We start from the raw sequence: 23692 nt of genomic DNA on the forward strand, positions 1-23692 counted from the left end.
AGTATTCCTGGTCTTAAAGGCACGTGACCAGCATGCCCTGGTCATATAGACTCGTGACCAGTATTCCCTGGTCTTAAAGACACGTGTCCAGTATACCCTGGTCTTAAAAGCACATGACCAGTATGCCCTGGTCTTAAAGGCACGTGACCAGTATCCCCTGGTCTTAAACGCTATAATCAGTATGCCCCGGTCTTATAGGCACATGACTAGTACGTCCTGGTTTTTCAAGGCCATGACACGTATGCCCTGGTCTTAAAGGCTCATGTCCAGTACGCCCTGGCTTTTAAAGGCACACGACCAGTATGCCCAGGTCTTTAAGGCACGTGACCATTATGCCCTGGACTTAAAGGCTCAGGACCAGTACGCCCTGGTCTTAAACGCAAATGACCAGCATACCCTGGTTTTAAGGGCACATGACCATTATCTCCTGGATTTCAGCATGCCCTGCTTTTAAAGGCACATGAACAGTATTTCATCTTACAAAAGGCGCAAGACCAGTATTCCCTGGTCTTAAAGGCTCATGGCCAGTAACCCCTAGCCTTAAAAGCGCATGACCAGTATTTACTGGTCTTAAGGGCACATCATCTATCCTAAGCTGGTCACCCTAACTGAGCTCTGGAGCACTCACATGCTCACTCTCCTACAATGGGAGCCGTCGGCTAGCAGGGGCCGCAAGTATTCTAGAATAACGTACAGGTTCTAGAAAATCTCCATCAACATTTGACGGTGATGCACTGGAAGACCTCTAAGTAGGCTACCATACCTGGTCGGAATTTTATGGGCGACGGGTCCCTTTAAGGGCTCCGATTTCCCCCCACACCTTCAACAGACGAGCACACGGAGTGTCGCCTCCATGTATCTTCTTCTGCATCCAGGTCTATCGCCACAACCTGCCCTGTCCACTCGGAAACCTCAATTCTGGGGATGTACTGAGGCACACATTTGTGGCGTCCCAACAAGGAGGTTTTTCCCCCCTTTGTATCAGATGCAAGAAAGTGGACGATTCCTCTCCACTTCCCTGTTAAGAGATGGTGGATCGAGGTTTTTTATTTTTTATTTATTTTTATTTTTTTCCTTATTTTCTTCTCTGCACGATGGCAGAGACCTGCTGGTTACAGTCCCGCATTCTGTCACTTGACAGACTCGCCGGGCAGAATTTCTTGCGGTATTCCTACCAGTATCCTGGCCGGTGTATCATCAATTAAGATTCCACAGACGGTCGGATAGCAGGTCTAGTTAGTTCCGTCCTGTGGTTTCGGGTTTAGCGCTCTACCCTTCCTTAGCCGCCACATGGGTTGCTTGACCAAAGGGAGAGAATGAAAGTCTCCGGGTCCCAGACCTTATCTACTTCGTTCCACAGTATAGCTGGCCAATCAAATCTTCTGAGCGGGAGACTAGCAAGGGATCGTATCTCTTCTTCAAGCTCAACCAGCAGTGGAAGCATTGGCCAGGACAGTCTAGATCTAAGGGATCTTGGTTCCAAAATGGAGGGAATGAAAAGTATCTCCATTTCTGGACCCCAAACTTCTAACAACCTTTGACAGGGCCCTCTCTTTTTTCGGATGGAGTTCCTCCGCTCAGCCACTACTTCAACAGAGAAACGTGGTTGTTTTCTGGCATCCATCGTCATCCGGGATTCTTCCCTCACATACCTATTTCTCCTCTCTACTATAATCTCTTCGCCTTTCCATTCGCGAACAGTATTTTCACGACCTGGCCCTTCTGCCTGGCTACCACACCAGAGTGGTCGCAAGGGTCATGACGGTTGTCATGCGCTTCCTGCACCTTAGAAACATGGTCGTCCTGCCCTACTCGGTCGACTCTCTAGCCGCTCTACAAGGACTACGCTAAGTCGTCTATATCACTTGCAATACCCTCTCTCTTGGGCTAGCAGCTAAACTTAGACAAGTTTTTTCCTCATTCCCAGCCCAGCAGATCCTCTTTGACGATGATCCTGCACAAGAAGGATGGTAATTCTCTCTCTCGAGTCAAGGTCGTGGCCCTTCAACACGGAGCTTGTGCACTTGATCACTCATTCCCTCGGTTCATTCAATTAGCTAGGAGGGTTCCGAGCAATAAGATGAAAACGGAAGTAGTTTTCTTTTGCTCCGCTCGTTTTCAGCAAGTCAATCAGGCTTTCAAAAAGTAGTTTCTAAGCTCCTTCCTCATCCAGAGCCTTCTTCTGGTCCAATGGTTATTAGGGATACGAATGCCCGTCTTCTTCTCCCGATCATTTCTCTGGGGATCTGAACAGTACGGCCAATCCCACAGCAGGTCCACTGCCCTTAGGCGGGTCAACCATCCGTCTTCAATTTGGATAATGCCACGGCTGTGCCATACGTCAATCATCTCGCAGGTACCCACAGTCAAGCGCCATTGCCGAGGTACCTCGCACTCTCTGATGGGCCGAGATCTATCATTCGGTGATCTCAACAGTACATGTCCCTGGAGTAGAACACTGGGCGGCTGACATATTCAGCCGTCGGGGTTTTCTCCTCAAGTGAGTGGGAACTTCACTCGGAAGTCTTCCTTCACATCTGCCTTCACTGGAGTACTCCAGATGTAGGTCGGATGGCGTCCAAGCTGAACGCCTATGTACTCCAGTTCATGGTTTGGCTGCAAGATCCAAGTCCATCGCAGTGCATACTCCGTTTCTTCCACGGTACCAATTTCCATAACTCCTCTTCCACTACGTCTGAGACCTTTTTGGAAGCGGAAAAGGCCCCCAGTGATCCTGGGAGACCCGCACTGACCATGTCAGGTTTTCTCGCTTGCGGTACTAGTATTTCTCCGTCTTATTTCGTCAAAATTGGAAATATGGACCTTCTCGCAGGGAGTCTCCACCTGTAGTTCTTCCCTACCGCGTACCGTTAGATCTGGGGGACCTTAATGGTCCTGGGGATCTTACAGTACACTCCTTTTTCGATCCAGAAAGACTTTACGATAAGGGAACGTCACTCCCCTTTCTTCTATGCGTTCTTGTCATCCTGATGAGTCTTCAGAGCTTCCCACTCTGTTCCTTTCAGTCTTTTTTCCTTATTACCATCTATGCATCGTTACCCTCAAGCCATCCCATTCCCTCGTTGCCAAGGTGGTTTTGTATTCCCACTGTTGCAGGGGCATCGTCCTCTCATCTTTCGGCTCCAGTCCACACAACGGAATGGGTTCTCCATAATCTGGAAGAAGTGAGTGCTCCAAGTGGGTACGTATCGAGGACGGCGTCCTTCCAAAGGTTGGACACTTTGCTTGGGCTTCTCGATGGTAAGTAGGCTTCCCGATGGTCACAGGAAGGGTTTAGCCGGGTTCATCGGCCTCGTTAGCCTGGTGGATTCTTTTCACCATCCAGGAGTCCTTCCGTGCTAGATGTCAGCCTATCTCCCGGTCTCAGGTCCGCATGCATTCTTGAAGCACTATAATTCACACACTTCCTCAGATGTGAGTCTGGGCAGGCGGACTTTGCAGGCCGCCTTGGCGCACTTGTAAGTAGCGGTTACACGGCCTGATCTGATGTTGTCCCCACCCAGGGACTGCTTTGGGACGTCCCATGGTCTGTGTCCCCCAATGAGGCGAAGGAGAAATAGGGATTTTTGTGTACTTACCGTAAAATCCTTTTCTCCGAGCCATTCATTGGGGGACACAGCTCCCTCCCTATTATTAGTTGTATTTGTTTTTATCATTTGATATGTTATACTCTCATATATAATGTGACATGCTATACGCTTATATGTTATTGATCTCCTACTGCTTTTGCACCGAACTGGTTAGCTGGGAGCCAGCAGAGGGGTGTATACTGCAGGGGAGGAGCTAACTTTCTTTGTAATACTTAGTGTCAGCCTCCTGGTGGCAGCAGCATACACCCATGGTCTGTGTCCCCCAATGAATGGCTCGGAGAAAAGGATTTTACGGTAAGTACACAAAAATCCCTATATCTGCCCTCAGTCACTGGCTTTACCACTCTGGTGGAGAAAATTTCGCGGGAGCCCACGCCAATTTTTTCCGCGATTTAACCCTTTATTTTACAAGCTACAGCGCCCAAATTTTGCACATACACACTACTAACAGTAGTGTGGAATATGCAAAAAAAAAAGGGATGAGATGGTTTACTGTATGTAAACCATGTCTCATATCATGTCGAGTTTGTGAAGGAGAAATGAAAAGCCGGCAATTGAATTACCGGCTTTTCTCTAACACTGCTGCGTATTTCTCGCAAGTCACACTGCTGGTCCGTGTGTAATCCGTATTTTTCTCACCCCCGTAGACTTTCATTGGTGATTTTTTTTTTTTTTTGCGCAATATGGTGACAAACGCAGCATGCTGCGATTTTGTATGGCCGTAGAAGACTGTATAATACGGATCCGTAAAATATGGCTGATAGGAGCTGGGCCACAGAGAATCATTAAGCCGTGTTTTATGCGTATTTTACGGGTGTATTTTCTGCGCTCATACGTCCGTAAAACTCGCCAGTGTGACGCCGGCCTAAGACTGATGATTTCTTGAGATTTTCTATACTGCGAATAAAGCTCTTTTCAGTTCTTCACATTTGTATAATGCCCACTGTGTGGAAAGCCTTGGAAATTTATGGTGACCCTGGTTCCCCCCACTCTTTCTAAAACCGCAGACCTCAGTCTCCAATCATACTTGGGAAGATTAATTGAAGAGGCAATCATGAGTTTTGCTGCTCCTTGCCAGTTTATAGGAGACACTGAAAAAGTTGCTTGCTTTCCGTATCTTCCACAGAGTTGTAGGTATTGCACACTCTTGACCATGATTTCCAACAAATTCTCCTCCTTGCAGGAAATGTAAAGGTTAGAAGTGACGCTGTTATCCCCTAGTTCTAGCTATTGGTGGAAGTAAGGAGGGGGTTCACCAGTTGGGCTCCAAAATATATATATATATATATATATATATATATATATATATATATATATATATATATATATATATATATATATATATATATATATTTTTTTTTTAACACAAGAGCCACATAACCTATGTACTTTTATTGGTATAATATTTAGTCTGATTAAAATACAATATGAAACAATAATGAATTTAGTAAAAGTGCATACGGTACTTATTATTTTTTGCCTACTTTATAATGTTTCCTTAGACCCATGTGTTAGTGCTTGTGTAACGGCTTGGTGTTTTTGTTTTCTTTTTATGTTAGGTTCTTACAACAAAGTTTACGGAATAAGAGCTTACAAATGACCGACTATAAAATAGCCTTACTGTGCAATGCCTATTCCACCAACTCTGAGTGCTTCACGTTACCCATGGGAGTGCTTGTGGAAACCATTTACGGAAATGGAAACGTTAAGATACCACTCCCGGGAACAAATTGCACAGCATCTGGATCAACTACTCCACTACCAATGAACCTGTTAGATTCGCTTACTGTGCATGCAAAAATGAGGTAGGAATCTTACTGGAAAATGCACTTCAAGAGTGTCCTTGTCTTTTTCACAGTCTACATCAAACTGCAACTATTGTAAATTGCTTTGTCTCCTGTGCCACATTAATGGCGTGGTTTGTCATCTGATCAGATAGAAAAGTACATTGTGAATGCTGCTGTATTCCTGGTAACTGACTACTGTGGAATGTTCACACAGTACTTTCGTGCAAGAAAAAATAAGTACATTACGTCTATTTTTGAGCCTTTTTATGCATTCACTTGGGTAAAACAGAGAGAATTGACATTCAGCGGCATTGAATCACTGCAGAGCACCTGAAACACAAGGAAAATAACGCAATGTAGGAGTGAGATTTTTGAAATATCATTTATTTTGCTGTAAAAATTTTTTATTTTTTTTTTAACACATAAAAACGCACACTCCACTAAAAATGCAGCAAAATCACTACATCTCAACAAGCCCTACAATGTGAAAAGGATCAGAGGGCAACACTGTAAATTCGGGATCACCTATAGCAAGCAAGGACAATGTATGCAAAACAATAGGTTTAAATAAATTTATTAATGCAAGCTACAAAGAGTAATTAAAAACAATTAAAGTAAAAAAAATAACTGTACATACGATGACCCAAAATAGGGTGACAAGCCCTGTCAAGCAGCGTAACAATAATATTCTGATCTCAATACCCCATAAATTGGACCCAGGTTTAACCACTTAGCGACCGCCGATACGCATTTTAACAGTGGCAGTTAAGGGTACTAAAACCAGTGGCGTATCCAGGGGGGGGCAGCCGGGGCATGTGCCCCGGGCGCAGCAGACAGGGGGGCGCCAGCAGGCCGCCTGATGATGCGGCAGTCCAAGGAGGCTCCTTGTCGAGTCATACCCAGGGTCGCAGGGGAGGGGGAGCGGGGGCTGTCTAATTATACTCACCTGCTCCTGGCACGGTCCCTGCAGGTCCCTGGCTGCCCGGCGCCCCAGCTTCTTCCTGTACTGAGCGGTCACATAGTACCGCTCATTACAGTAATGAATATGCTGCTCCAACTCCAATAGGGGTGGAGCCGCATATTCATTACTGTAATGAGCGTTAACGACTGCTCAGTACAGGAAGAAGCTGCACCGCGCCAGGAGCAGGTGAGTATAATGGGAGGGGGAGCGCAGCACGATTTTCACCTCCTCGTTCCGGCGCAGCTCCGTCTTCAGCGTCTTCTGCAGTGACGCTGAGGTCAGAGGGCGCGGTGACGTGGATAGTGCGCGCCCTCTGCCTGAGCGTCGGTGCAGAAGACGCTGAAGATGGAGCCGCGGCTGGAACGAGGAGCGTTGAATATTGAGAGTGCCGGGGGCCTGAGCGACAACAGGTGAGTATGTGATTTTTTTTAATTTTTTTTTTTTATTATTTTTTTTTTAATTATTGCAGCAACAGCAAATGGGGCAAGTGTCTGTATGGAGCATCTATTGGGCCATAACGTTTGTGCAGCATTATATGGGGCCAGTGTCTGTATGAGGCATCTTATGGGGCCATAACGTTTGTGCAGCAGTATATGGGGCAAGTGTCTGTATGGAGCATCTTATGGGGCCATAACGTTTGTGCAGCATTATATGGGGCCAGTGTCTGTATGAGGCATCTTATGGGGCCATAACGTTTGTGCAGCACTGTATGGGGCAAGTGTCTGTATGGAGCATCTTATGGGGCCATAATTAACATTTCTGCAGCACTATATTGAGCAAATGTGTCTATGGAGCGTCTTATGGGGCCATTATTAACCTTTATGCAGGATTATATGGGGCATATTTTAATATGGAGCATCTTATGGGGCCATCATAAACTTTATGGAGCATTATGTGGGGCTCTTGATTCAATATGGATATTCAGAAACACTTAACGTACTGATGTCTCAATTACTTTTACTTTTATTGGTATCTATTTTAACATTATGGGGATTCAGGAATGTACCTTGGCTTGGTCATACAGCTTCAATAGAGTTAAGGTCCAAATGGGGGAGGTTTAGGGAGGGGGGGGGGGGCGCCAAACTGATACTTTGCCCCGGGTGCAGGAAAGGCTACATACCCCTCTGACTAAAACCACAACGCCGTGAATTACTCCCCCCCCCCCGCTATCGCCGTCCTCCCCTGCATGGCCCCCTGAAGTCCCCCGACCCTCCGGCTTCTTCCTGGAGAAAATGGCAGGCGTATGTACCGTGCGCCCGCCGAGATCTGCTGGCCGGCACCTAGCAACAATAGGGAGGTTTTTCCTATTGGTTCATTTTGATAACTGTGATAGACCCTCCACATAAGGGGCATCAGCGTACTCAGGATAATTTGGACAACAATTGGACAAATGATTTTTTTATTTTTACGGCTCTGCGTTATAAACTTCTGTGAAGCACTTGGGGATTCAAAGTACTCACCATACATCTAGATAAGCTCCGAGGGGGGGTGCATGGTCTAGTTTCCAAAATGGGGTCACTTGTGGGGGGGTTTCTACTGTCTAGGTACTTCAGGGGCTCTTCAAACGCAACATGACGCCCGCAGACAATTCCATCAAAGTCTGCATTTTAAAACGTCACTACTTCCCTTCCAAGCCCCGACGTGCGCCCAAAACAGTGGTTTTCCCCCCCCCCCCCCCCCCACATATGGGGTACCAGCGTATTCAGGAAAAATTAGACCCCAAAAGTTGTTGTCCAGTTTGTCCTGTTACCCTTGTGAAAATAAAACTGTGGGCTAAAAAAATTTTTTTATTTTGGTGTCACTTGTGGGGGGTTTCCACTGTTTAGGCACATCAGGGGCTCTCTAAACGCGATATGGCTTCCGATCTCCATTCCAGTCAATTTTGCATTGAAAAGTCAAACGGTGCTCCTTCTCTTCAGTGGTTTACCCCCCACATATGGGGTATCAGCGTATTCAGGAGAAATTGCACAACTAACTTTGTGGTTCATTTTTGCTTTTTACACTTGTGAAAATAAAAAAAAATAAAAATGGTCCTGAATGAAAATGTTTGTAACAAAAAAAAAAAAGTTAAATGGTAATTTTTTTCCTTCCACATTGCTTCAGTTCATATGAAGCATGTAAAGGGTTAATAAACTTGGGTGGTCCCTAAAAAAAAAAAAAAAAAAAAGTTTTGCTAATTTTGTTGTAAAAAGGAGAAATCGCTGGTCAACTTTTATCCCTTATAGCTTCCTAACAAAAAGAAATTGTTGCCAAAATTGTGCTGATGTAAAGTAAACATGTGGAAATGTTGTTTATTACTATTTTGTGTGACATAACTATCTGATTTTAAGGCCATAAAAATTCACAGTTTGAAAATGGTAAAAATGTATAAAATTTTCGCCATATTTCGTTTTTTTTTTCCATAAATAAACGTAAGTAATATATCATAGAAATTTTACCACTAACAATAAGTGCAATATGTCTCAGAATCCGAGGGATCCATTAAAGCGTTCCAGAGTTATAACCTCATAAAGTGACAGCGGTCAGAACGGTAAAAATTGGCCCGGTCATTAAGCTGCAAATTGGCTCTGTCACTAAGGTTTTAAAGATAAGATATCAGTCACAGAACAATAATATGGATGTGTGTGTGTGTGTGTGTGTGTGTGTGTGTGTGTGTGTGTGTACGTACACACACACACACACACACACACACACACACACACACACACACACACACACTAGCTGAAGAGCCCGGCGTTGCCTGGGCATAGTAAATATCTGTGGTTAGTTATAGCACCTCACTTCTCTTATTTTCCCATCACGCCTCTCATTTTCCCCATCACATCTCTCATTTTCTCCCTCACACCTCTCATTTTCCCCCTCACTCCTCTCATTCCTCCCTAACACTTGTCATTTCGACCTCACATCTGTCATTTTCCGATCACTCCACTATTTTCCCTCACTCCTCTCATTTTGCACTCACACCTTTTCATTTTCACCTCACACCTCTCATTTTCACCTCAGTATATACATGTTTGTCATCTCCCTTATATATAGTATACACCTGTATGTCATCTCCTGTATATACCTGTAGGTAATCTGCTCCTATATATAGTATATACCTGTCATCTCTTCCTGTATATAGTATATACCTGTATGTCCTCTCCTCCTGTATGTAGTATGTACCTGTATGTCATCTCCTCCTCTATATAGTATATACCTGTGTCATCTCCTCCTGTATATAGTATATACCTGTGTGTCATCTCCCCTGTAAATAGTATATATCTGTATGTCATGTCCTCCTGTATTAGACCTCGTTCACACATTATTTGGTCAGTATTTTTACCTCAGTATTTGTACGCTAAATTGGCAGCCTGATAAATCCCCAGCCAAAAGTAAGCCCACGCCCTGGCAGTATAGATTAGCTCACACATACACATAATAGACAGGTCATGTGACTGACAGCTGCCGGATTCCTATATGGTACATTTGTTGCTCTTGTAGTTTGTCTGCTTATTAATCAGATTTTTATTTTTGAAGGATAATACCAGACTTGTGTGTGTTTTAGGGCGAGTTTCGTGTGTCAAGTTGTGTGTGTTGAGTTGCATGTGGCGACATGCATGTAGCGACTTTTGTGAGATGAGTTTTGTGTGGCGACATGCGTGTAGCAATTTTTTGTGTCGAGTTGCATGTGACAGGTTAGTGTAGCAAGTTGTGTGCAGCAAGTTTTGTGCATGGCGAGTTTTGCGCGTGGCGAGTTTTATGTGTGGTGCGTTTTGAATATGTGCAAGTTTTGTGTGAGGCAACTTTTGCATGTGTTGCAACTTTTGTGCATGTGGCAATTTTTCCACGTGTGCAAGTTTTGCGTGTGGCGAGTTTTCCATGAGGTGAGTTTTGCACGTGTGGCGAGTTTTGCATGTGGAGAGTTTTGCGCGTGGCGAGTTTTGAGCGGCGACTTTTGTGTTTCGACTTTTATGTGGCGAGGTTGGTGTATGCGTGGTGAAATGTGTGCTGAGGGTGGTATATGTGTTCGAGCACGTGGTAGTGTGTGGCGCATTGTGTGTGTGTGTGTGTTCATATATCCCCGTGGTGGTGTGGTGATTATCCCATGTCGGGGCCCCACCTTAGCAACTGTACAGTATATACTCTTTGGCGCCATCGCTCTCATTCTTTAAGTCCCCCTTGTTCACATCTGGCAGCTGTTAATTTGCCTCCAACACTTTTCCTTTCATTTTTTCCCCATTATGTAGATAGGGGCAAAATTGTTTGGTGAATTGGAAAGCGCGGGGTTAAAATTTCACCTCACAACATAGCTTTGACGCTCTCGTGGTCCAGACGTGTGACTGTGCAAAATTTTGTGGCTGTAGCTGCGACGGTTCAGATGCCAATCCCGGACATACACGCACACACATTCAGCTTTATATATTAGATATATTGTCTAAGGGTCACTTCCGTCCTGTCTGTCTGTCACGGATATTCATTGGTCGCGGCCTCCGTTATGTAATCCAAGTCGCTGATTGGTCGTGGCAAAACAGCCACGACCAATCAGCGACGGGCACAGTCCGGCGGAAAAATGGCCGCTCCTTCCTCCCCGCAGTCAGTGCCCGCCCCGTACTCCCCTCCTGTCTGCCCTCACACAGGGTTAATGGCAGCATTGACCGCGGTGTAACGCACTCGGTTAACGCTGCTGTTAACCCTGTGTGACCAACTTTTTTTTACTATTCATGCTGCCTATGCAGCATGAATAGTAAAACGATCTAATGTTAAAAATAATAATAAAGAAAAAATCGTGTTATACTCACCATCAGTCGGCCCCCGGATCGACAACAGGCCTTTCCCGCTCGCGACGCTCCGGTAACCGGTCCATGCTGCGATCTCGCGAGATGACATAGCGGTCTCGTGAGACCGCTACGTCATAATCTCGCGAGACCGCAATGCACTCTTGAGACCGGAGCGTATGAGCAGCGTCTGTAACCGCTTCGCTTGGATCCGGGGTCTCTGGAAGGTGAGTATATAACTATTTTTTATTTTATTTCTTTTTTTTTTAACAGGGATATGATGCCCACATTGCTATATACTGCGTGGGCTGTGCTATATACTGCGTGGGCTGTGCAATATACTACATGGGCTGTGCAATATACTACATGGGCTGTGCAATATACTACATGGGCTGTGCAATATACTACATGGGCTGTGCAATATACTACATGGGCTGTGCAATATACTACATGGGCTGTGCAATATATTACATCACTGGGCAATATACTACGTGGCTGGGCAATATACTACATGGGCTCTGCTATATACTATGTGGCTGGGCAATATACTACATGGGCTGTGCAATATACTTCATGGGCTGTGCAATATACTACGTGACTGGGCAATATACTACATACTACGTGGCTGGGCAATATACTACGTGGCTCTGTGCTGTATACTACGTGGCTGGGCAATATACTACGTGGACATGCATATTCTAGAATACCCGATGCGTTAGAATCTGAGATATATATATATATATATATATATATATATATATATATATATATATATATATATATATATATATATATATATATATATATATATATATATATATATATATATATATATATATATAAAAATTTATTATTATATACAAGCTGTAAACCTCACCATGCGTGGAGATAACCACAATAAAGCAATGATCCCAGTATTGGCACCACCACGCAGCTGATAACCTGCTGCCCCAGCACATCAATAACATGCATCGATAATGGATCTGGTGATGCTGTACTTAGAATATAAAGGCCCATTAAATCCAGAACAGTAGCACTCGCCATCCATAAAAAAAACCCTTTATGTTAAATCATCGTTAAAAATACATTGCCGTGAGATTAGTGTGATGCGTAAAGATGACATCAGTTTTGTGCTGTAACCAGCACTTCTACGGGTCTCAGCCCAAAGACCTGTTTCGTGCTTGTTACATGCATGTCGCTAATCCCACAGCAATGTATTTTTAATGGGGATTTTAAAATTTGTGTTTTTCAGGGATGGTGAGGGCTACTGTTCTGGATTTTATCGAGATTAATCTAGATAGCCCATAGCTTCTCCCCATATACTTTCATTATGAGAAGGCAGAACAAGCAGCTGGAAGATGTTTCTGGCAGCAGCTTTTCACCAACGAGAAAAAAGGATTGGGCTTTTTGAATTCAACATACCCAATTCTCTTTTCATCTGATATTAGGTAGAAGTGCAAATGTGCCTCATACACCTTAGATGGTCATATGGCTCCTCCAAAACTGTCTGGCTCGGCTGATATTTAATGTGTATAGCCAGCTTTACAGCTATGCTGTTGGATCAGATGTGAGATAGTAGAAGTTAAGTTAAATCTGTTTTTGTACTTAACCAAAAAGTCATAATGAAGAGATCTAGGTGCATGATTGAAGAGCACTAAATGAGATCAACTGATAATGGGGGGCGGGGGCAAAAGAAATACAAACTTTTTTGCATTTCAACTGTGAAATTTTCTTAACCGAGTCTTCACCATGTAATCTAACTTGTTTCTAAATCCATTGTAAACCATGTTATTGGTGTTTTGTTTCTCTGAAGTAAAGGTACCTTCACACTAAGCGACTTTACAACGATAACGACAGCGATCCGTGACGTTGCAGCATCCTGGCTAGCGATATCGTTGTGTTTGACACGCAGCAGCGATCAGGATCCCGCTGTGATATCGCTGGTCGTTGCTGAAAGTCCAGAACTTTATTTCGTCGCTGGATCTCCCGCTGACATCGCTGAATCGGTGTGTGTGACACCAATCCAGCGATGTCTTCACTGGTAACCAGGGTAAACATTGGGTTACTAAGCGCAGGGCCGCGCTTAGTATCCCGATGTTTACCCTGGTTACCATTGTAAAAGTAAAAAAAAAAAAACACATACTCACATTCCGGTGCCCGGCGTCCGCTGCAGCGTCGCTTAGTGTGACGGGGCCTTAAGTGTAGCAAGTATTAGGTTTTACTTTGCACTTATTTTGACTAAACTAATTTTATACCTATTTAGCATATCTGTTGTGACCACGGTTTCTCGCCTAATATTCATATATTTTTTTTTTTCAGTTTAATACACAGCATTGCTACTAGAGTTATTAAACTGGCTCATACAAAATCCAGTCCAGCTTTGGCGCCTGCACTTGTGGAAACCTACAGTCGCTTATTGGTATATATGGAAATAGAATCACTTGGCATCAAAGGATTCATCAGTAAGAAATGACAATGTATAGAAAATGGAGACTAATAGACAAGACTGATTAGAGCAATTCATTGGGTCAACTAGTGTTTCAATATGAAATCATGTTTATACGGCTCCATGACGTGGCTATTTAGTGGCAGGAACGGGGCTCGGTCTTCTAAAAGATCACAGTCGGACATTTTTATGAATGATATGTTAAACTTTGCTCCTTTTGTATCCTGAAGAAATCTGCTCAAAATAAATGGCTCCTACCCATATATTTTCTGACGTATTATGACCGTTTTACCCAGCACATTACAATCCTGCACAGCCCCACACAGTTGTATGCCGAAGCAAAAACCAGACCCGATTGGTGCCTGAGAAGCAAAACAGGTTCTTTTTAAAAATCTAAAATAAAAAAATTAAGTTTGGGAGTTCTGACATGCTACTTGTGCATGTTCCTGTATGCACTTTATTTTATTTTAAACTCACCAGAATGAAATGATCCGAAAATTGACAGGATCCGTAGGCCTCCTATTTTTTGAGTATGGAGTCAAAAGTGATATGAATAGACTGAGAGTGAATAGATGAAAAACTGCTTAGTTTCTCTCCTCTATAGCATAAAAACCACTGCAGTTTTTATCCATTATTTGGCCAAAGCCAGAAGTTTTGTTTTGCAGGGGAATTAGAAGTATAAGTCTCCACCCCTTTGTATTTCCTCTTACCTTTGAACCAATTTTTGACATTGGCTCAAAATCTTTGGGGAAAAAAGCCCTTTCGGTTTTATGGCAAATACTGTGAAACCATCACACTAGTGAGCAATATATCCTTTGGTAAGAGTAGTGACAACCTGAAGAAAAGTTGCTCTATAGGGTCAGTTTTTATTCAGAGTGAGTTATAAACTGTATATATGTGTGTGTATATTATAATTTTGTGGGAGAGGATTAGTGTCCTTTTGTGTTTCATTCATTGGCATCTCTGCTCACTCTTGGCTCAGCGGTTCAGTGGGCGATCCTAATCTATAATTTACCAATCCCTGATTAGGACAGCCCTGTGGACCGCTGAACCAAGAATAAACCGGGATTTAAGTGAGAAAAAAATCACACGCTGTACTAACCATTTTACCTTAAAACTATATATCAAGCTGTTTAGCATCTACTTCTCGAAGACCTGATGCTGACGTGTCTGACTTCTTCTTTCAAAGTGACATGTTCTTTTTAAAGGGAACCTGTCGGGTCCCCCATACCCTCTCAACCCCACAATATTCACATATGTATAACTCCATTCCCTTCCTAACCTACAAAAAAAAAAAAAAAAAAAAAAGGTTTTATAAGTTCTGTTTTACTTATACTAATTAGTTAGTTTCCCCAGACTAGTCTGCCGTCTTTTCATGTTATCTCTCCTCTTTGGGCCTGATGATGTGATTTGCAAGACCCGACATCATCACCGCTCTCTGCATATCTCGCTCGTGCGTGTGTGCGGCTCTATTTGGCAGTCACTGAGCCTCTGAAGCCAGGGCTACGCTTCCATCTTCAGAGGGGCACTGCGTAAGTGCAGAAGATGGCTCGCGTACATTATCTGCACTTTCGGTCACATGCAGTTGCTGCTGGATTGGAGGGTATGGGTGACCTGACAGGTTCCCTTTAAGCTTTAATTGGGTATTATATTTTACAAGCATGCAGTTCTGTGTCGATAATGGGTTGGGCATCAAGGCAGGATTTTCCATCAATATTTGTAAGGTTCAATAGGGAGTGGGTCCAAAGTTGAAGATGTACAAATTGTTATATATTACTCTTCATTTTGGCTAACAAGTGTTGATGAAAATTGCTGGTAAAAATCTACAAGTGAAAGAGACCTAAATACATAAATGATGTGTGCTTTCATTATGCTTTTAACACTTTCCAAATCTTCTGTTTTCTTATATAAATCTGAGTGTAACTGCAACCAATTGTATTTATTTTTTCAGGCCAACTGTTACCCACTGTGTTTAAGTCTCATTCCTGGGGAATCCTTCATACCCTGCTGGAAATGTTTAGCTACCGAATGCATCATATCCAACCTCACTACCGCGTTCAGCTCCTAAGTCACCTCCATTCCCTCGCTGGGGTCCCACAGACCAATCAGAATCAGCTGCACCTTTGGTCAGTACCTTAAATCAGACGCTTTATGCCAAGTTTATGGTTTAAAGGGAACCGGTCACCAGTTTTGTGAAATAGCAACTTAAAATCACCTTATTCAGTGTCTGCTATACATTCCCTAAATCCTTATATAACCCCCTGACTTCCCTTGTATACTCCCGAAAACGCTTTTTAGTTTCTCCCGCGCTGTATGGTAATCTTCTCAGTCCGGTCCGATGGGTGTGGTTTCAGGCCTCTGCATCCTTCCCCCTGGCTTCTGCTCGCTGTCCTCCTGACATGGATAATGATCCACATCGCCATGCGACATACATTATTGCGCCTGCTCAGATATATTTTGTTTTGCACCTGCGCAGTATACGTTGCCCAACTGCGAGCAAAGCCGAAAAACAGAAGTGCGCATGCTTTGTTAAATGTAGGTCTGATACATGAGCAAAGTATACTTCGCAGGTGCGAAACGCAATATTTCTGATCAGGCACAATGTCACACGGCACGAGGAGTTATCCATGAAGTAGGATGGCGAGCAACAGCCGCTGGGAGTGATGCCCGAAACCACGCCCATAGGACCGGACTGAGAAGATTACCATACAGAGCGCCCATTGGACCGGACTGAGAAGATTACCATACAGAGCGCCCATTGGACCGGACTGAGAAGATTACCATACAGAGCGCCCGTAGGACCGGACTGAGAAGATTACCATACAGAGCGCCCGTAGGACCGGACTGAGAAGATTACCATACAGAGCGCCCGTAGGACCGGACTGAGAAGATTACCATACAGAGCGCCAGTAGGACCGGACTGAGAAGATTACCATACAGAGCGCCCGTAGGACCGGACTGAGAAGATTACCATACAGAGCGCCCGTAGGACCGGACTGAGAAGATTACCATACAGAGCGCCCGTAGGACCGGACTGAGAAGATTACCATACAGAGCGCCCATTGGACCGGACTGAGAAGATTACCATACAGAGCGCCCATTGGACCGGACTGAGAAGATTACCATACAGAGCGCCCGTAGGACCGGACTGAGAAGATTACCATACAGAGCGCCCGTAGGACCGGACTGAGAAGATTACCATACAGAGCGCCAGTAGGACCGGACTGAGAAGATTACCATACAGAGCGCCCGTAGGACCGGACTGAGAAGATTACCATACAGAGCGCCCGTAGGACCGGACTGAGAAGATTACCATACAGAGCGCCCATTGGACCGGACTGAGAAGATTACCATATAGAGCGGGAGAAATTAAAAAGGGTTTTCTGGAGTCTGCTGTCACAAAACTGGTGACGGGTTCCCTTTAATGACGTTATCTAGCATTTTAGAAAAGTAATGGCCTATCCCTGTCATTGTTCAGTGGCTGCTGGGCCAGATAGAACGGCTCACTATAGCACACTCCAGTTTTAGTAAATGAGAACCTGCTCCAATACTAAAAGGGAGGCATCGCTCAGTTGATCTTCTCTGGTGCTAAGATATAATATAGATCCTCAATATTAGAACCATGAAAGTCTAAGGATAGTACTGGATGACACAAGGTCTACTTTCCTGAGGATTTAATACTTCTTATTTTTCCTCATTACTGCAAGCTCCAGTTGCAAAAGTTTAACCCATTTTTAGATGCTTTTAATGGTGTAAGTGCTCAATACTATAAAATGGCACTTCCTTCAGAGTGCAACAACAATTAACCCAGACCAAGCCGTACATTAGGCTGAGGAATGAAGAGGTCCACAATGTAAAAACAATTTTTATGGAACTCGTATAAGTATATCACTAAAAAGCAAAATGCCGTATAGGAGATGCTGAAATGCTCAGTAATAATGACTGAAAGTATAAGAAAATATGCTTTATAAATGAGGTATTGCAAAAAATAACAGTACAATGACTCCCCATCTGTAATTATGTAAAGAATTGTGTGGGGGGGGGGGGGGGGACTAAATGGTATTACAAAGCATCAATATAGCTGGGTACTCTGACTAGTGCCACTGTCCACCCTAAAATGTAGCGTTATAGTAAAATGAGTATATCATGGGAGGGAATACAGACAAACATTGGGTGCCAGGATCCACTATACACCTAAAATATTTAAAAAAAATCCCTTCTAAGTTTGGTATTGTGAAATGAATGGTGTCATTCAAAATTGCCCAAAAAAAGTATTAAGTTGCACTTTTTTTTTTTTTTTTTTCCTGCTTCCCAGTGCATCACCTGATTAAAATGAATGGTGTAATTTAAAATGACAACTCTTCCTGCAAAAGGCAACCTCATGTGGCTGTCACCAAAAAAATTAAAAAGTTAATAGACTCTGGGTAGAAAGGGGGGAAGAAACCAGGCGCGCAAGAAGGAAAAAAAAAAAAGTGTCCAGTTCTAAGGTGTTAAAGAGGGGAGAACTGGTACTTAAAGGGAATCTAGTGCTTGATTCACACTACCAGACCCACAGGCAGCATGAATATGGGCCTGGATGCATTAATGCAGCCAGGTATGTATTACTCTGGAACGCTGTGCTGTTTCAGAACAAAATCTAGTTTGAAGAGCCTGCCAGGGACTATAGGAAGAGAGGAGACTAATCAGAGGCTGCCCCCAGGCCGACTTCTTCCTGCAGGGCTCTTGTTGGTTGATTCTTTTATCCGATGTGTGTACATAGGGAGAGAGATGTCACCTGGAGAAGCCAGCCTGGGGTTTACTGAGAGAGATGGGACAAGTCCGGCACCGCCCCTGGTTGGCTTCATTCCTCATCGCCACAGGTGATTGACAGGTCTTACTATAAGCTATAAAACATGCCTGGTACAGCTGTGCTCAGATTCATGCTGTTCATGGGTTTTGGCAGCTTGAATCGAGTGACGGGTTCCCTTTCAAAAAGGGACTTGGAGGAAAAGATTTACCGTATTTTTCGGACTATAAAACGCACCGTGCCATAAGACGCACCCAAAATTTGGGGTTAAAATTGCAGAAAGTTTTTTTGTTTTTGTTTTTTTTTTTTATAAGATGGGGTCCGTCTTATTGTCTGAATTTAAGATCTCTTACCTGAGGGCAGGCAGTGGCAGAGCAGGGTCACAGGAGGCATGGTGTAAGCAGAGGTGCGGTGATGCTGAGGCTGGGTGTGCGGTACGGCGTGCACCTGAGTAGGGTCCCTTCCTGCTTAGGTGGGCAACGCCATTGCCTGGTGTCCATGGGGAGGCTGTGGCGGCAGCAGATGTGCGGTCACTTCCTCAGGTGGCGGCGGCCAGGGTCCCTTCCACATTTGAGGTGAAGCCGCGGCAGTATTGAAGGAGAGCAGCAGAGCTGGGTGAGTCACGGTTTTCCCGGTGGCGGCGGCCATTTTCCTGAGGCCGCGCGTGCACAGATTCAGTAATCTGCTTCCCAGGGCTTCAGGAAAATGGCCGCGGGAGGCCGCGCGTGCACAGATGGAGATCGCGGCAGCCATTTTCCTGAAGTCGAGATCTCAATCTGCGAACTCTGCTTCAGGAAAATGGCCGCCGCGATCTCAGTCTGCGTACGTGCGGCCTCCCGCGGCCATTTTCCTGAAGCCCCAGAAAGCAGAAAACTCAATCTGCGTACGCGCGGCGCGGCCTCAGGAAGATGGCTGCCGCCACCGGGAAAGCCGTGACTCACCCAGCTCTGCTGCTCTCCTTCAATACCGGGCCGTGGGGTCACCTCAAATGTGGAAGGGACCCTGCTCACGCCATACCGCTCACCGCGCCTCATCGTCCCCGCGCCTCATCGTCCCCGCACCACATCGTCCCCGCACCACATCGTCCCCGCACCACATCGTCCCCGCACCACATCGTCCCCGCACCACATCGTCCCCGCACCACATCGTCCCCGCACCACATCGTCCCCGCACCACATCGTCCCCGCACCACATCGTCCCCGCACCACATCATCCCCGCACCTCTGCCGCCGCCACACTGCCGGTAAGCCTGCATTCCAACTATAAGACACACCCCCCATTTTCCTCACAATTTTTTTGGGGAAAAAGTGCGTCTTATAGTCGGAAAAATACGGTATATATTCTTTCCATATAAGTGAGTAAATTACTCTTCTGTTTTCCTACCTCTCATAGACACCTTTCACTAGAATACCTCTTCAGGCCTTAATTTCCTTGAGAATTATTGTATTTTCAGATGTTCCAATATACCAACTTCTTGTAGCCCTGAGAAATCATGTGATTTTTGTCTTTCTCCAGTGTTGAGAGTACAGCTCTGAGGTTGATCACCGCTTTGGGAAGTTCGGAGGTCCAGCCACAGTTTGCTCGATTCCTGAGTGATCCCAAAACCGTTCTATCAGCGGAATCTGAGGAGCTTAACCGAGCACTGATTTTGACTTTGGCAAGAGCCACTCATGTCACTGGTATGTTTCGTTTCTTTTCAAAGCTTGGGAGAAAATAATGTTAACCTTATTATTAATCTGCAGTTTTAGGAGTTCATTCATAATGTTAGCATTGTAAGTGTATTCTACAGGGTTACCCCTGATATTGATGACTTAGGTATTGTAGATCAGTTCCTATTCAGATCAAGACCCCAACAGCAGCCACTAAACAGTGTGACGAAGCAGTGGTGTTACCGTCCGTACGCTGGCAGAGGTGTCAGCCCGCTGATCTGTTAGGGTATGTGTCCACGTTCAGGATTGCATCAGGATTTGGTCAGGATTTTCCATCAGTATTTGTAAGCCAAAACCAGGAGTGGGTGATAAATGCAAAAGTGGAGCATATGTCTCTATTATACTTTTCCTCTAATTGTTCCACTCCTGGTTTTGGCTTACAAATACTGATGAAAAATCCTGACCAAATCCTGATGCAATCCTGAACGTGGACACATACCCTTACTGAGGATTTATTGTACGAATATCACACTAGTGGAACAAACCCGTTATTACTGCATTATAAACGGTGACCTGAGTAGTGCATAGCTTAGACTGTATGGTTTAGTGAGAACCATGCTATAGCGCCCTAAGCTATTGAGAAATGTATCATTTATTATGCTAAGGATCTTGGTTAAATGGCGTTATACCTAAAAATCAGAGTTGAACAGAAAATTTATGTTGTCTTTACACAAATTTAAAATCTTTTCAAAACACTTGACATATTGCAAAATTATTTCTCCTACGCCTCATTGGGGGACACAGGACCATGGGGTGTTATGCTGCTGCCACTAGGAGGACACTAAGTAAACAGAAAGATTAACTCCTCCTCTGCAGTATACACCCCTTCACTGGCTACAATTCAACCAGTTCTTGCTTAGTGTCTGTAGGAGGCACTTGGTCTGTTTCCAGACCCCAACTTTCTTATTTTAATTTTTATTTTCTGTAAATTTTTATTTAACGGAGTGAAGGGGGCGACGGATCCCTTTTATAGGGCCCGCTCTCCCCCAAACCAGCAACAGGCGAGCACGGCGAGTATACCTCCCCGTCCCTCTCTGCGACGCTGGAGCACGCCAATTTTTACTGGGGCGACAAAATTATTTTTCCGTCATTTTTGCTCTTTGTTCGTTTCTAAAGTTAAAAGGGTTTAGAAATCCCTTTTTCACACAGCTGCAGTTTGCACTGTTTGCTTTTAGTCCCCTTCCCCAGGTCCAGTATGGAGTCTCCACTGCTGCTGCCAGTGACAGTTAGGCTATGTGCACATTTTGCAGATCTTGATGTGGATCCGCAGCGTTTTTGGATGCACAGAATTGCATCAAACCCGCAGTGTAGTTCACTACCAATGTAAGTCAATGGGAAATTCAGAATTGTTGTGCACATGCTGCGGAAAAAATACGTGCGGATTTGCAGCATTTTTTCTGTGTTTTTTTTTTTTTCTTTCCACAGCATGTGAATTCTTTTTGCGGATCTGCAGCCATTCTGCACCCATTCACTTCCATTGAGTCAGTCAAATCTGCAGCAAAACCGCAGGATTAAAAAGATCTGCGGTTTTGCTGCGGAGTTCTGTATGAGAAATGCTGCAGATCGGGAGGAGGAAGAGTGTGTGGGTGGAGACTGGGTGTGGGCACTGAATATGTGCGTGTGTGTGTAGGCAGGCATCGTCCAATGGGACTCATCCGGCTACTGTGTTGAATAGAAAAAAAAAAACACATACACACATATACAGTGCATATTCACCAACTCGCCATACAGCTAATCCCGACTCCCTCGATCACCTGCAGAAAAAAAAATACTCCTTGTTCCCACGTAATGCCTTTAATAACGATTGTCACTCGACGATCTCCCATGTTGAGCTATCACATCAGGAGAGGTGACCACTCAACAGGGGCTCTGGTGTACAGTGTCAGGGGGTAATCCTCCACACTGTATCCCTCCGCTACCAGGAGAGTGGTCACCTGCGTTCATGCTGTCACCGGCAACGCTGTGTGAGAAAATTCTCACGCAGCAGTGCCGTAAAGTGAGAACATGAACTCCAGTGAATCCTCAGTTATAACCCTGCAGGAGCCATTATGTCCTGTCAGTGTGTCACTGGAGGCCCTGTAGAGCACATCGGTAGATGTGACCACTCAATAGGGGAGATCATCGTGGGACGCTCGTTATTAAATGGATTACGTCAGGCCTGGGAGGATTTGTTTAATATTACAGTCATGAAGCACCAATATACTTTGTATAGATGAGTGGTAAATACCAACTCTCTCTAGGCACTCCTCGGGTGCCCTTCTGGGACTACTCCAAACCAATACATAGACAAAAACACGGAGAAAAAAAGTCCACTTCAACATATTTAGAAAACAATATACAAAAGGTTTATTAAGTAATCAATCATATACGAATACAAATATATAAAATACAAAACATGGATGTATTGTCAATACCGCCATATAGCAGAAGACACATATAGGAGGAAATGTGGCAATGACCAAGTCAGGGGGGGAGTTCACATATTACACCTTTTGGGTGGCAGCGTCAGCTCAAAAAGTAAAGAAAACGTACGACCAAATATAATCACTATGTCTAACTCACATGGCAAAATAGCCCACAGTATAGGATCATATCATCATAAGTACATATAGTTGCTGCTTACCCATTATGGATCAGGTGTGTTCTCCCCACCTCACTCGGTCCCCCCGGACGCGCGTTTCGCGTGGCTTTTTCAACAGGGTGCTTTTTCTCCCAGGGTGCTGGGAGGATTTGTGTTGGTTTATTTTATTTTTTTACAGGTGATCGAGTGCATCACAGGAATTAGGAGTACAATAAAGATGGGAAATTGTGTAGTGTTTTATTTCATTAAAATACTTTTATTCTGGCTGTCTTTATTTGACCCCTTAACAACTATAGGATTAGTAATGGATAGGTATCTTATTGATGCCTCTCCATTACTAGGCCCGCCTTGATGTCACCTTACAATACAAAGGTGACATGAACCAGGGCTGTGGAGTCGGTAAGCCACAGTTGCGACTCCGACTCCTGGATTTTATCAGGCTCCGAATCCGACTCCTTCATAAATGGCCAATTCGTAACAATAAATTTACTGTTGTAAAATATTAACATCGTGCTTATTCAGTTTCTCACCATCATATAAGTAATCAGACCACTTAGAGCAAAAACTATATTTATTAGAATACAATTAGAATATAGCAAATAACTTTTCTAAACTTTTCTAAACTCTTGTAAGTAAATATGCAGTTAATAAGAAGAAATCTATAAATTTGTCCTCAGAAAAAGTATTGCCTCTGTCAGATCCTCCTTCATGGATGCCCTCAAATCTGATCAAATTATTTTGAGAGCAGAGAACAACCTCTCTACACTAACTTGGGTTGGTGGCAAAGCAGTAACCACTTGGGCAACATCTCTGACAATGTCAGGATACAGAGGAATCACTTGTTGCACTGTTATTTTTGATGAATTTCTTTTAGTGCACTTGAAAAATTCTGCTGAAGTGTACTGGCTGTGTTCTTTGATGGGGATGACTCTTCTATGCGGGAACGTTTTGCACGGTCCTTGTGATCCAAATATTTTTCGAAATTAAATTCTTCATCAGTTGATGAGGGTGAAGATGTGGCAGGACGACCAAATTCTTCTTGTTCCTCCTGACT

General features: G+C 44.2%; 1 protein-coding gene across 1 annotated transcript in view; it reads left to right on the forward strand.

Annotated features, from left to right (window-relative positions):
* The window catches only part of MED23 (mediator complex subunit 23), a 144779-nt gene that overhangs the window by 69096 nt on the left and 51991 nt on the right, over positions 1-23692 (forward strand). The window contains exons 14-17 of the mRNA XM_077289353.1: positions 5171-5416; positions 13436-13578; positions 15514-15688; positions 19864-20027. Coding sequence (XP_077145468.1) covers positions 5171-5416; positions 13436-13578; positions 15514-15688; positions 19864-20027 — 728 coding nt within the window. The remainder of the gene's footprint in view (positions 1-5170; positions 5417-13435; positions 13579-15513; positions 15689-19863; positions 20028-23692) is intronic.

Source organism: Ranitomeya variabilis, chromosome 2 (genome assembly GCF_051348905.1).
Source record: "Ranitomeya variabilis isolate aRanVar5 chromosome 2, aRanVar5.hap1, whole genome shotgun sequence".
In the NCBI taxonomy this organism is placed as follows: Eukaryota; Metazoa; Chordata; class Amphibia; order Anura; family Dendrobatidae; genus Ranitomeya; species Ranitomeya variabilis.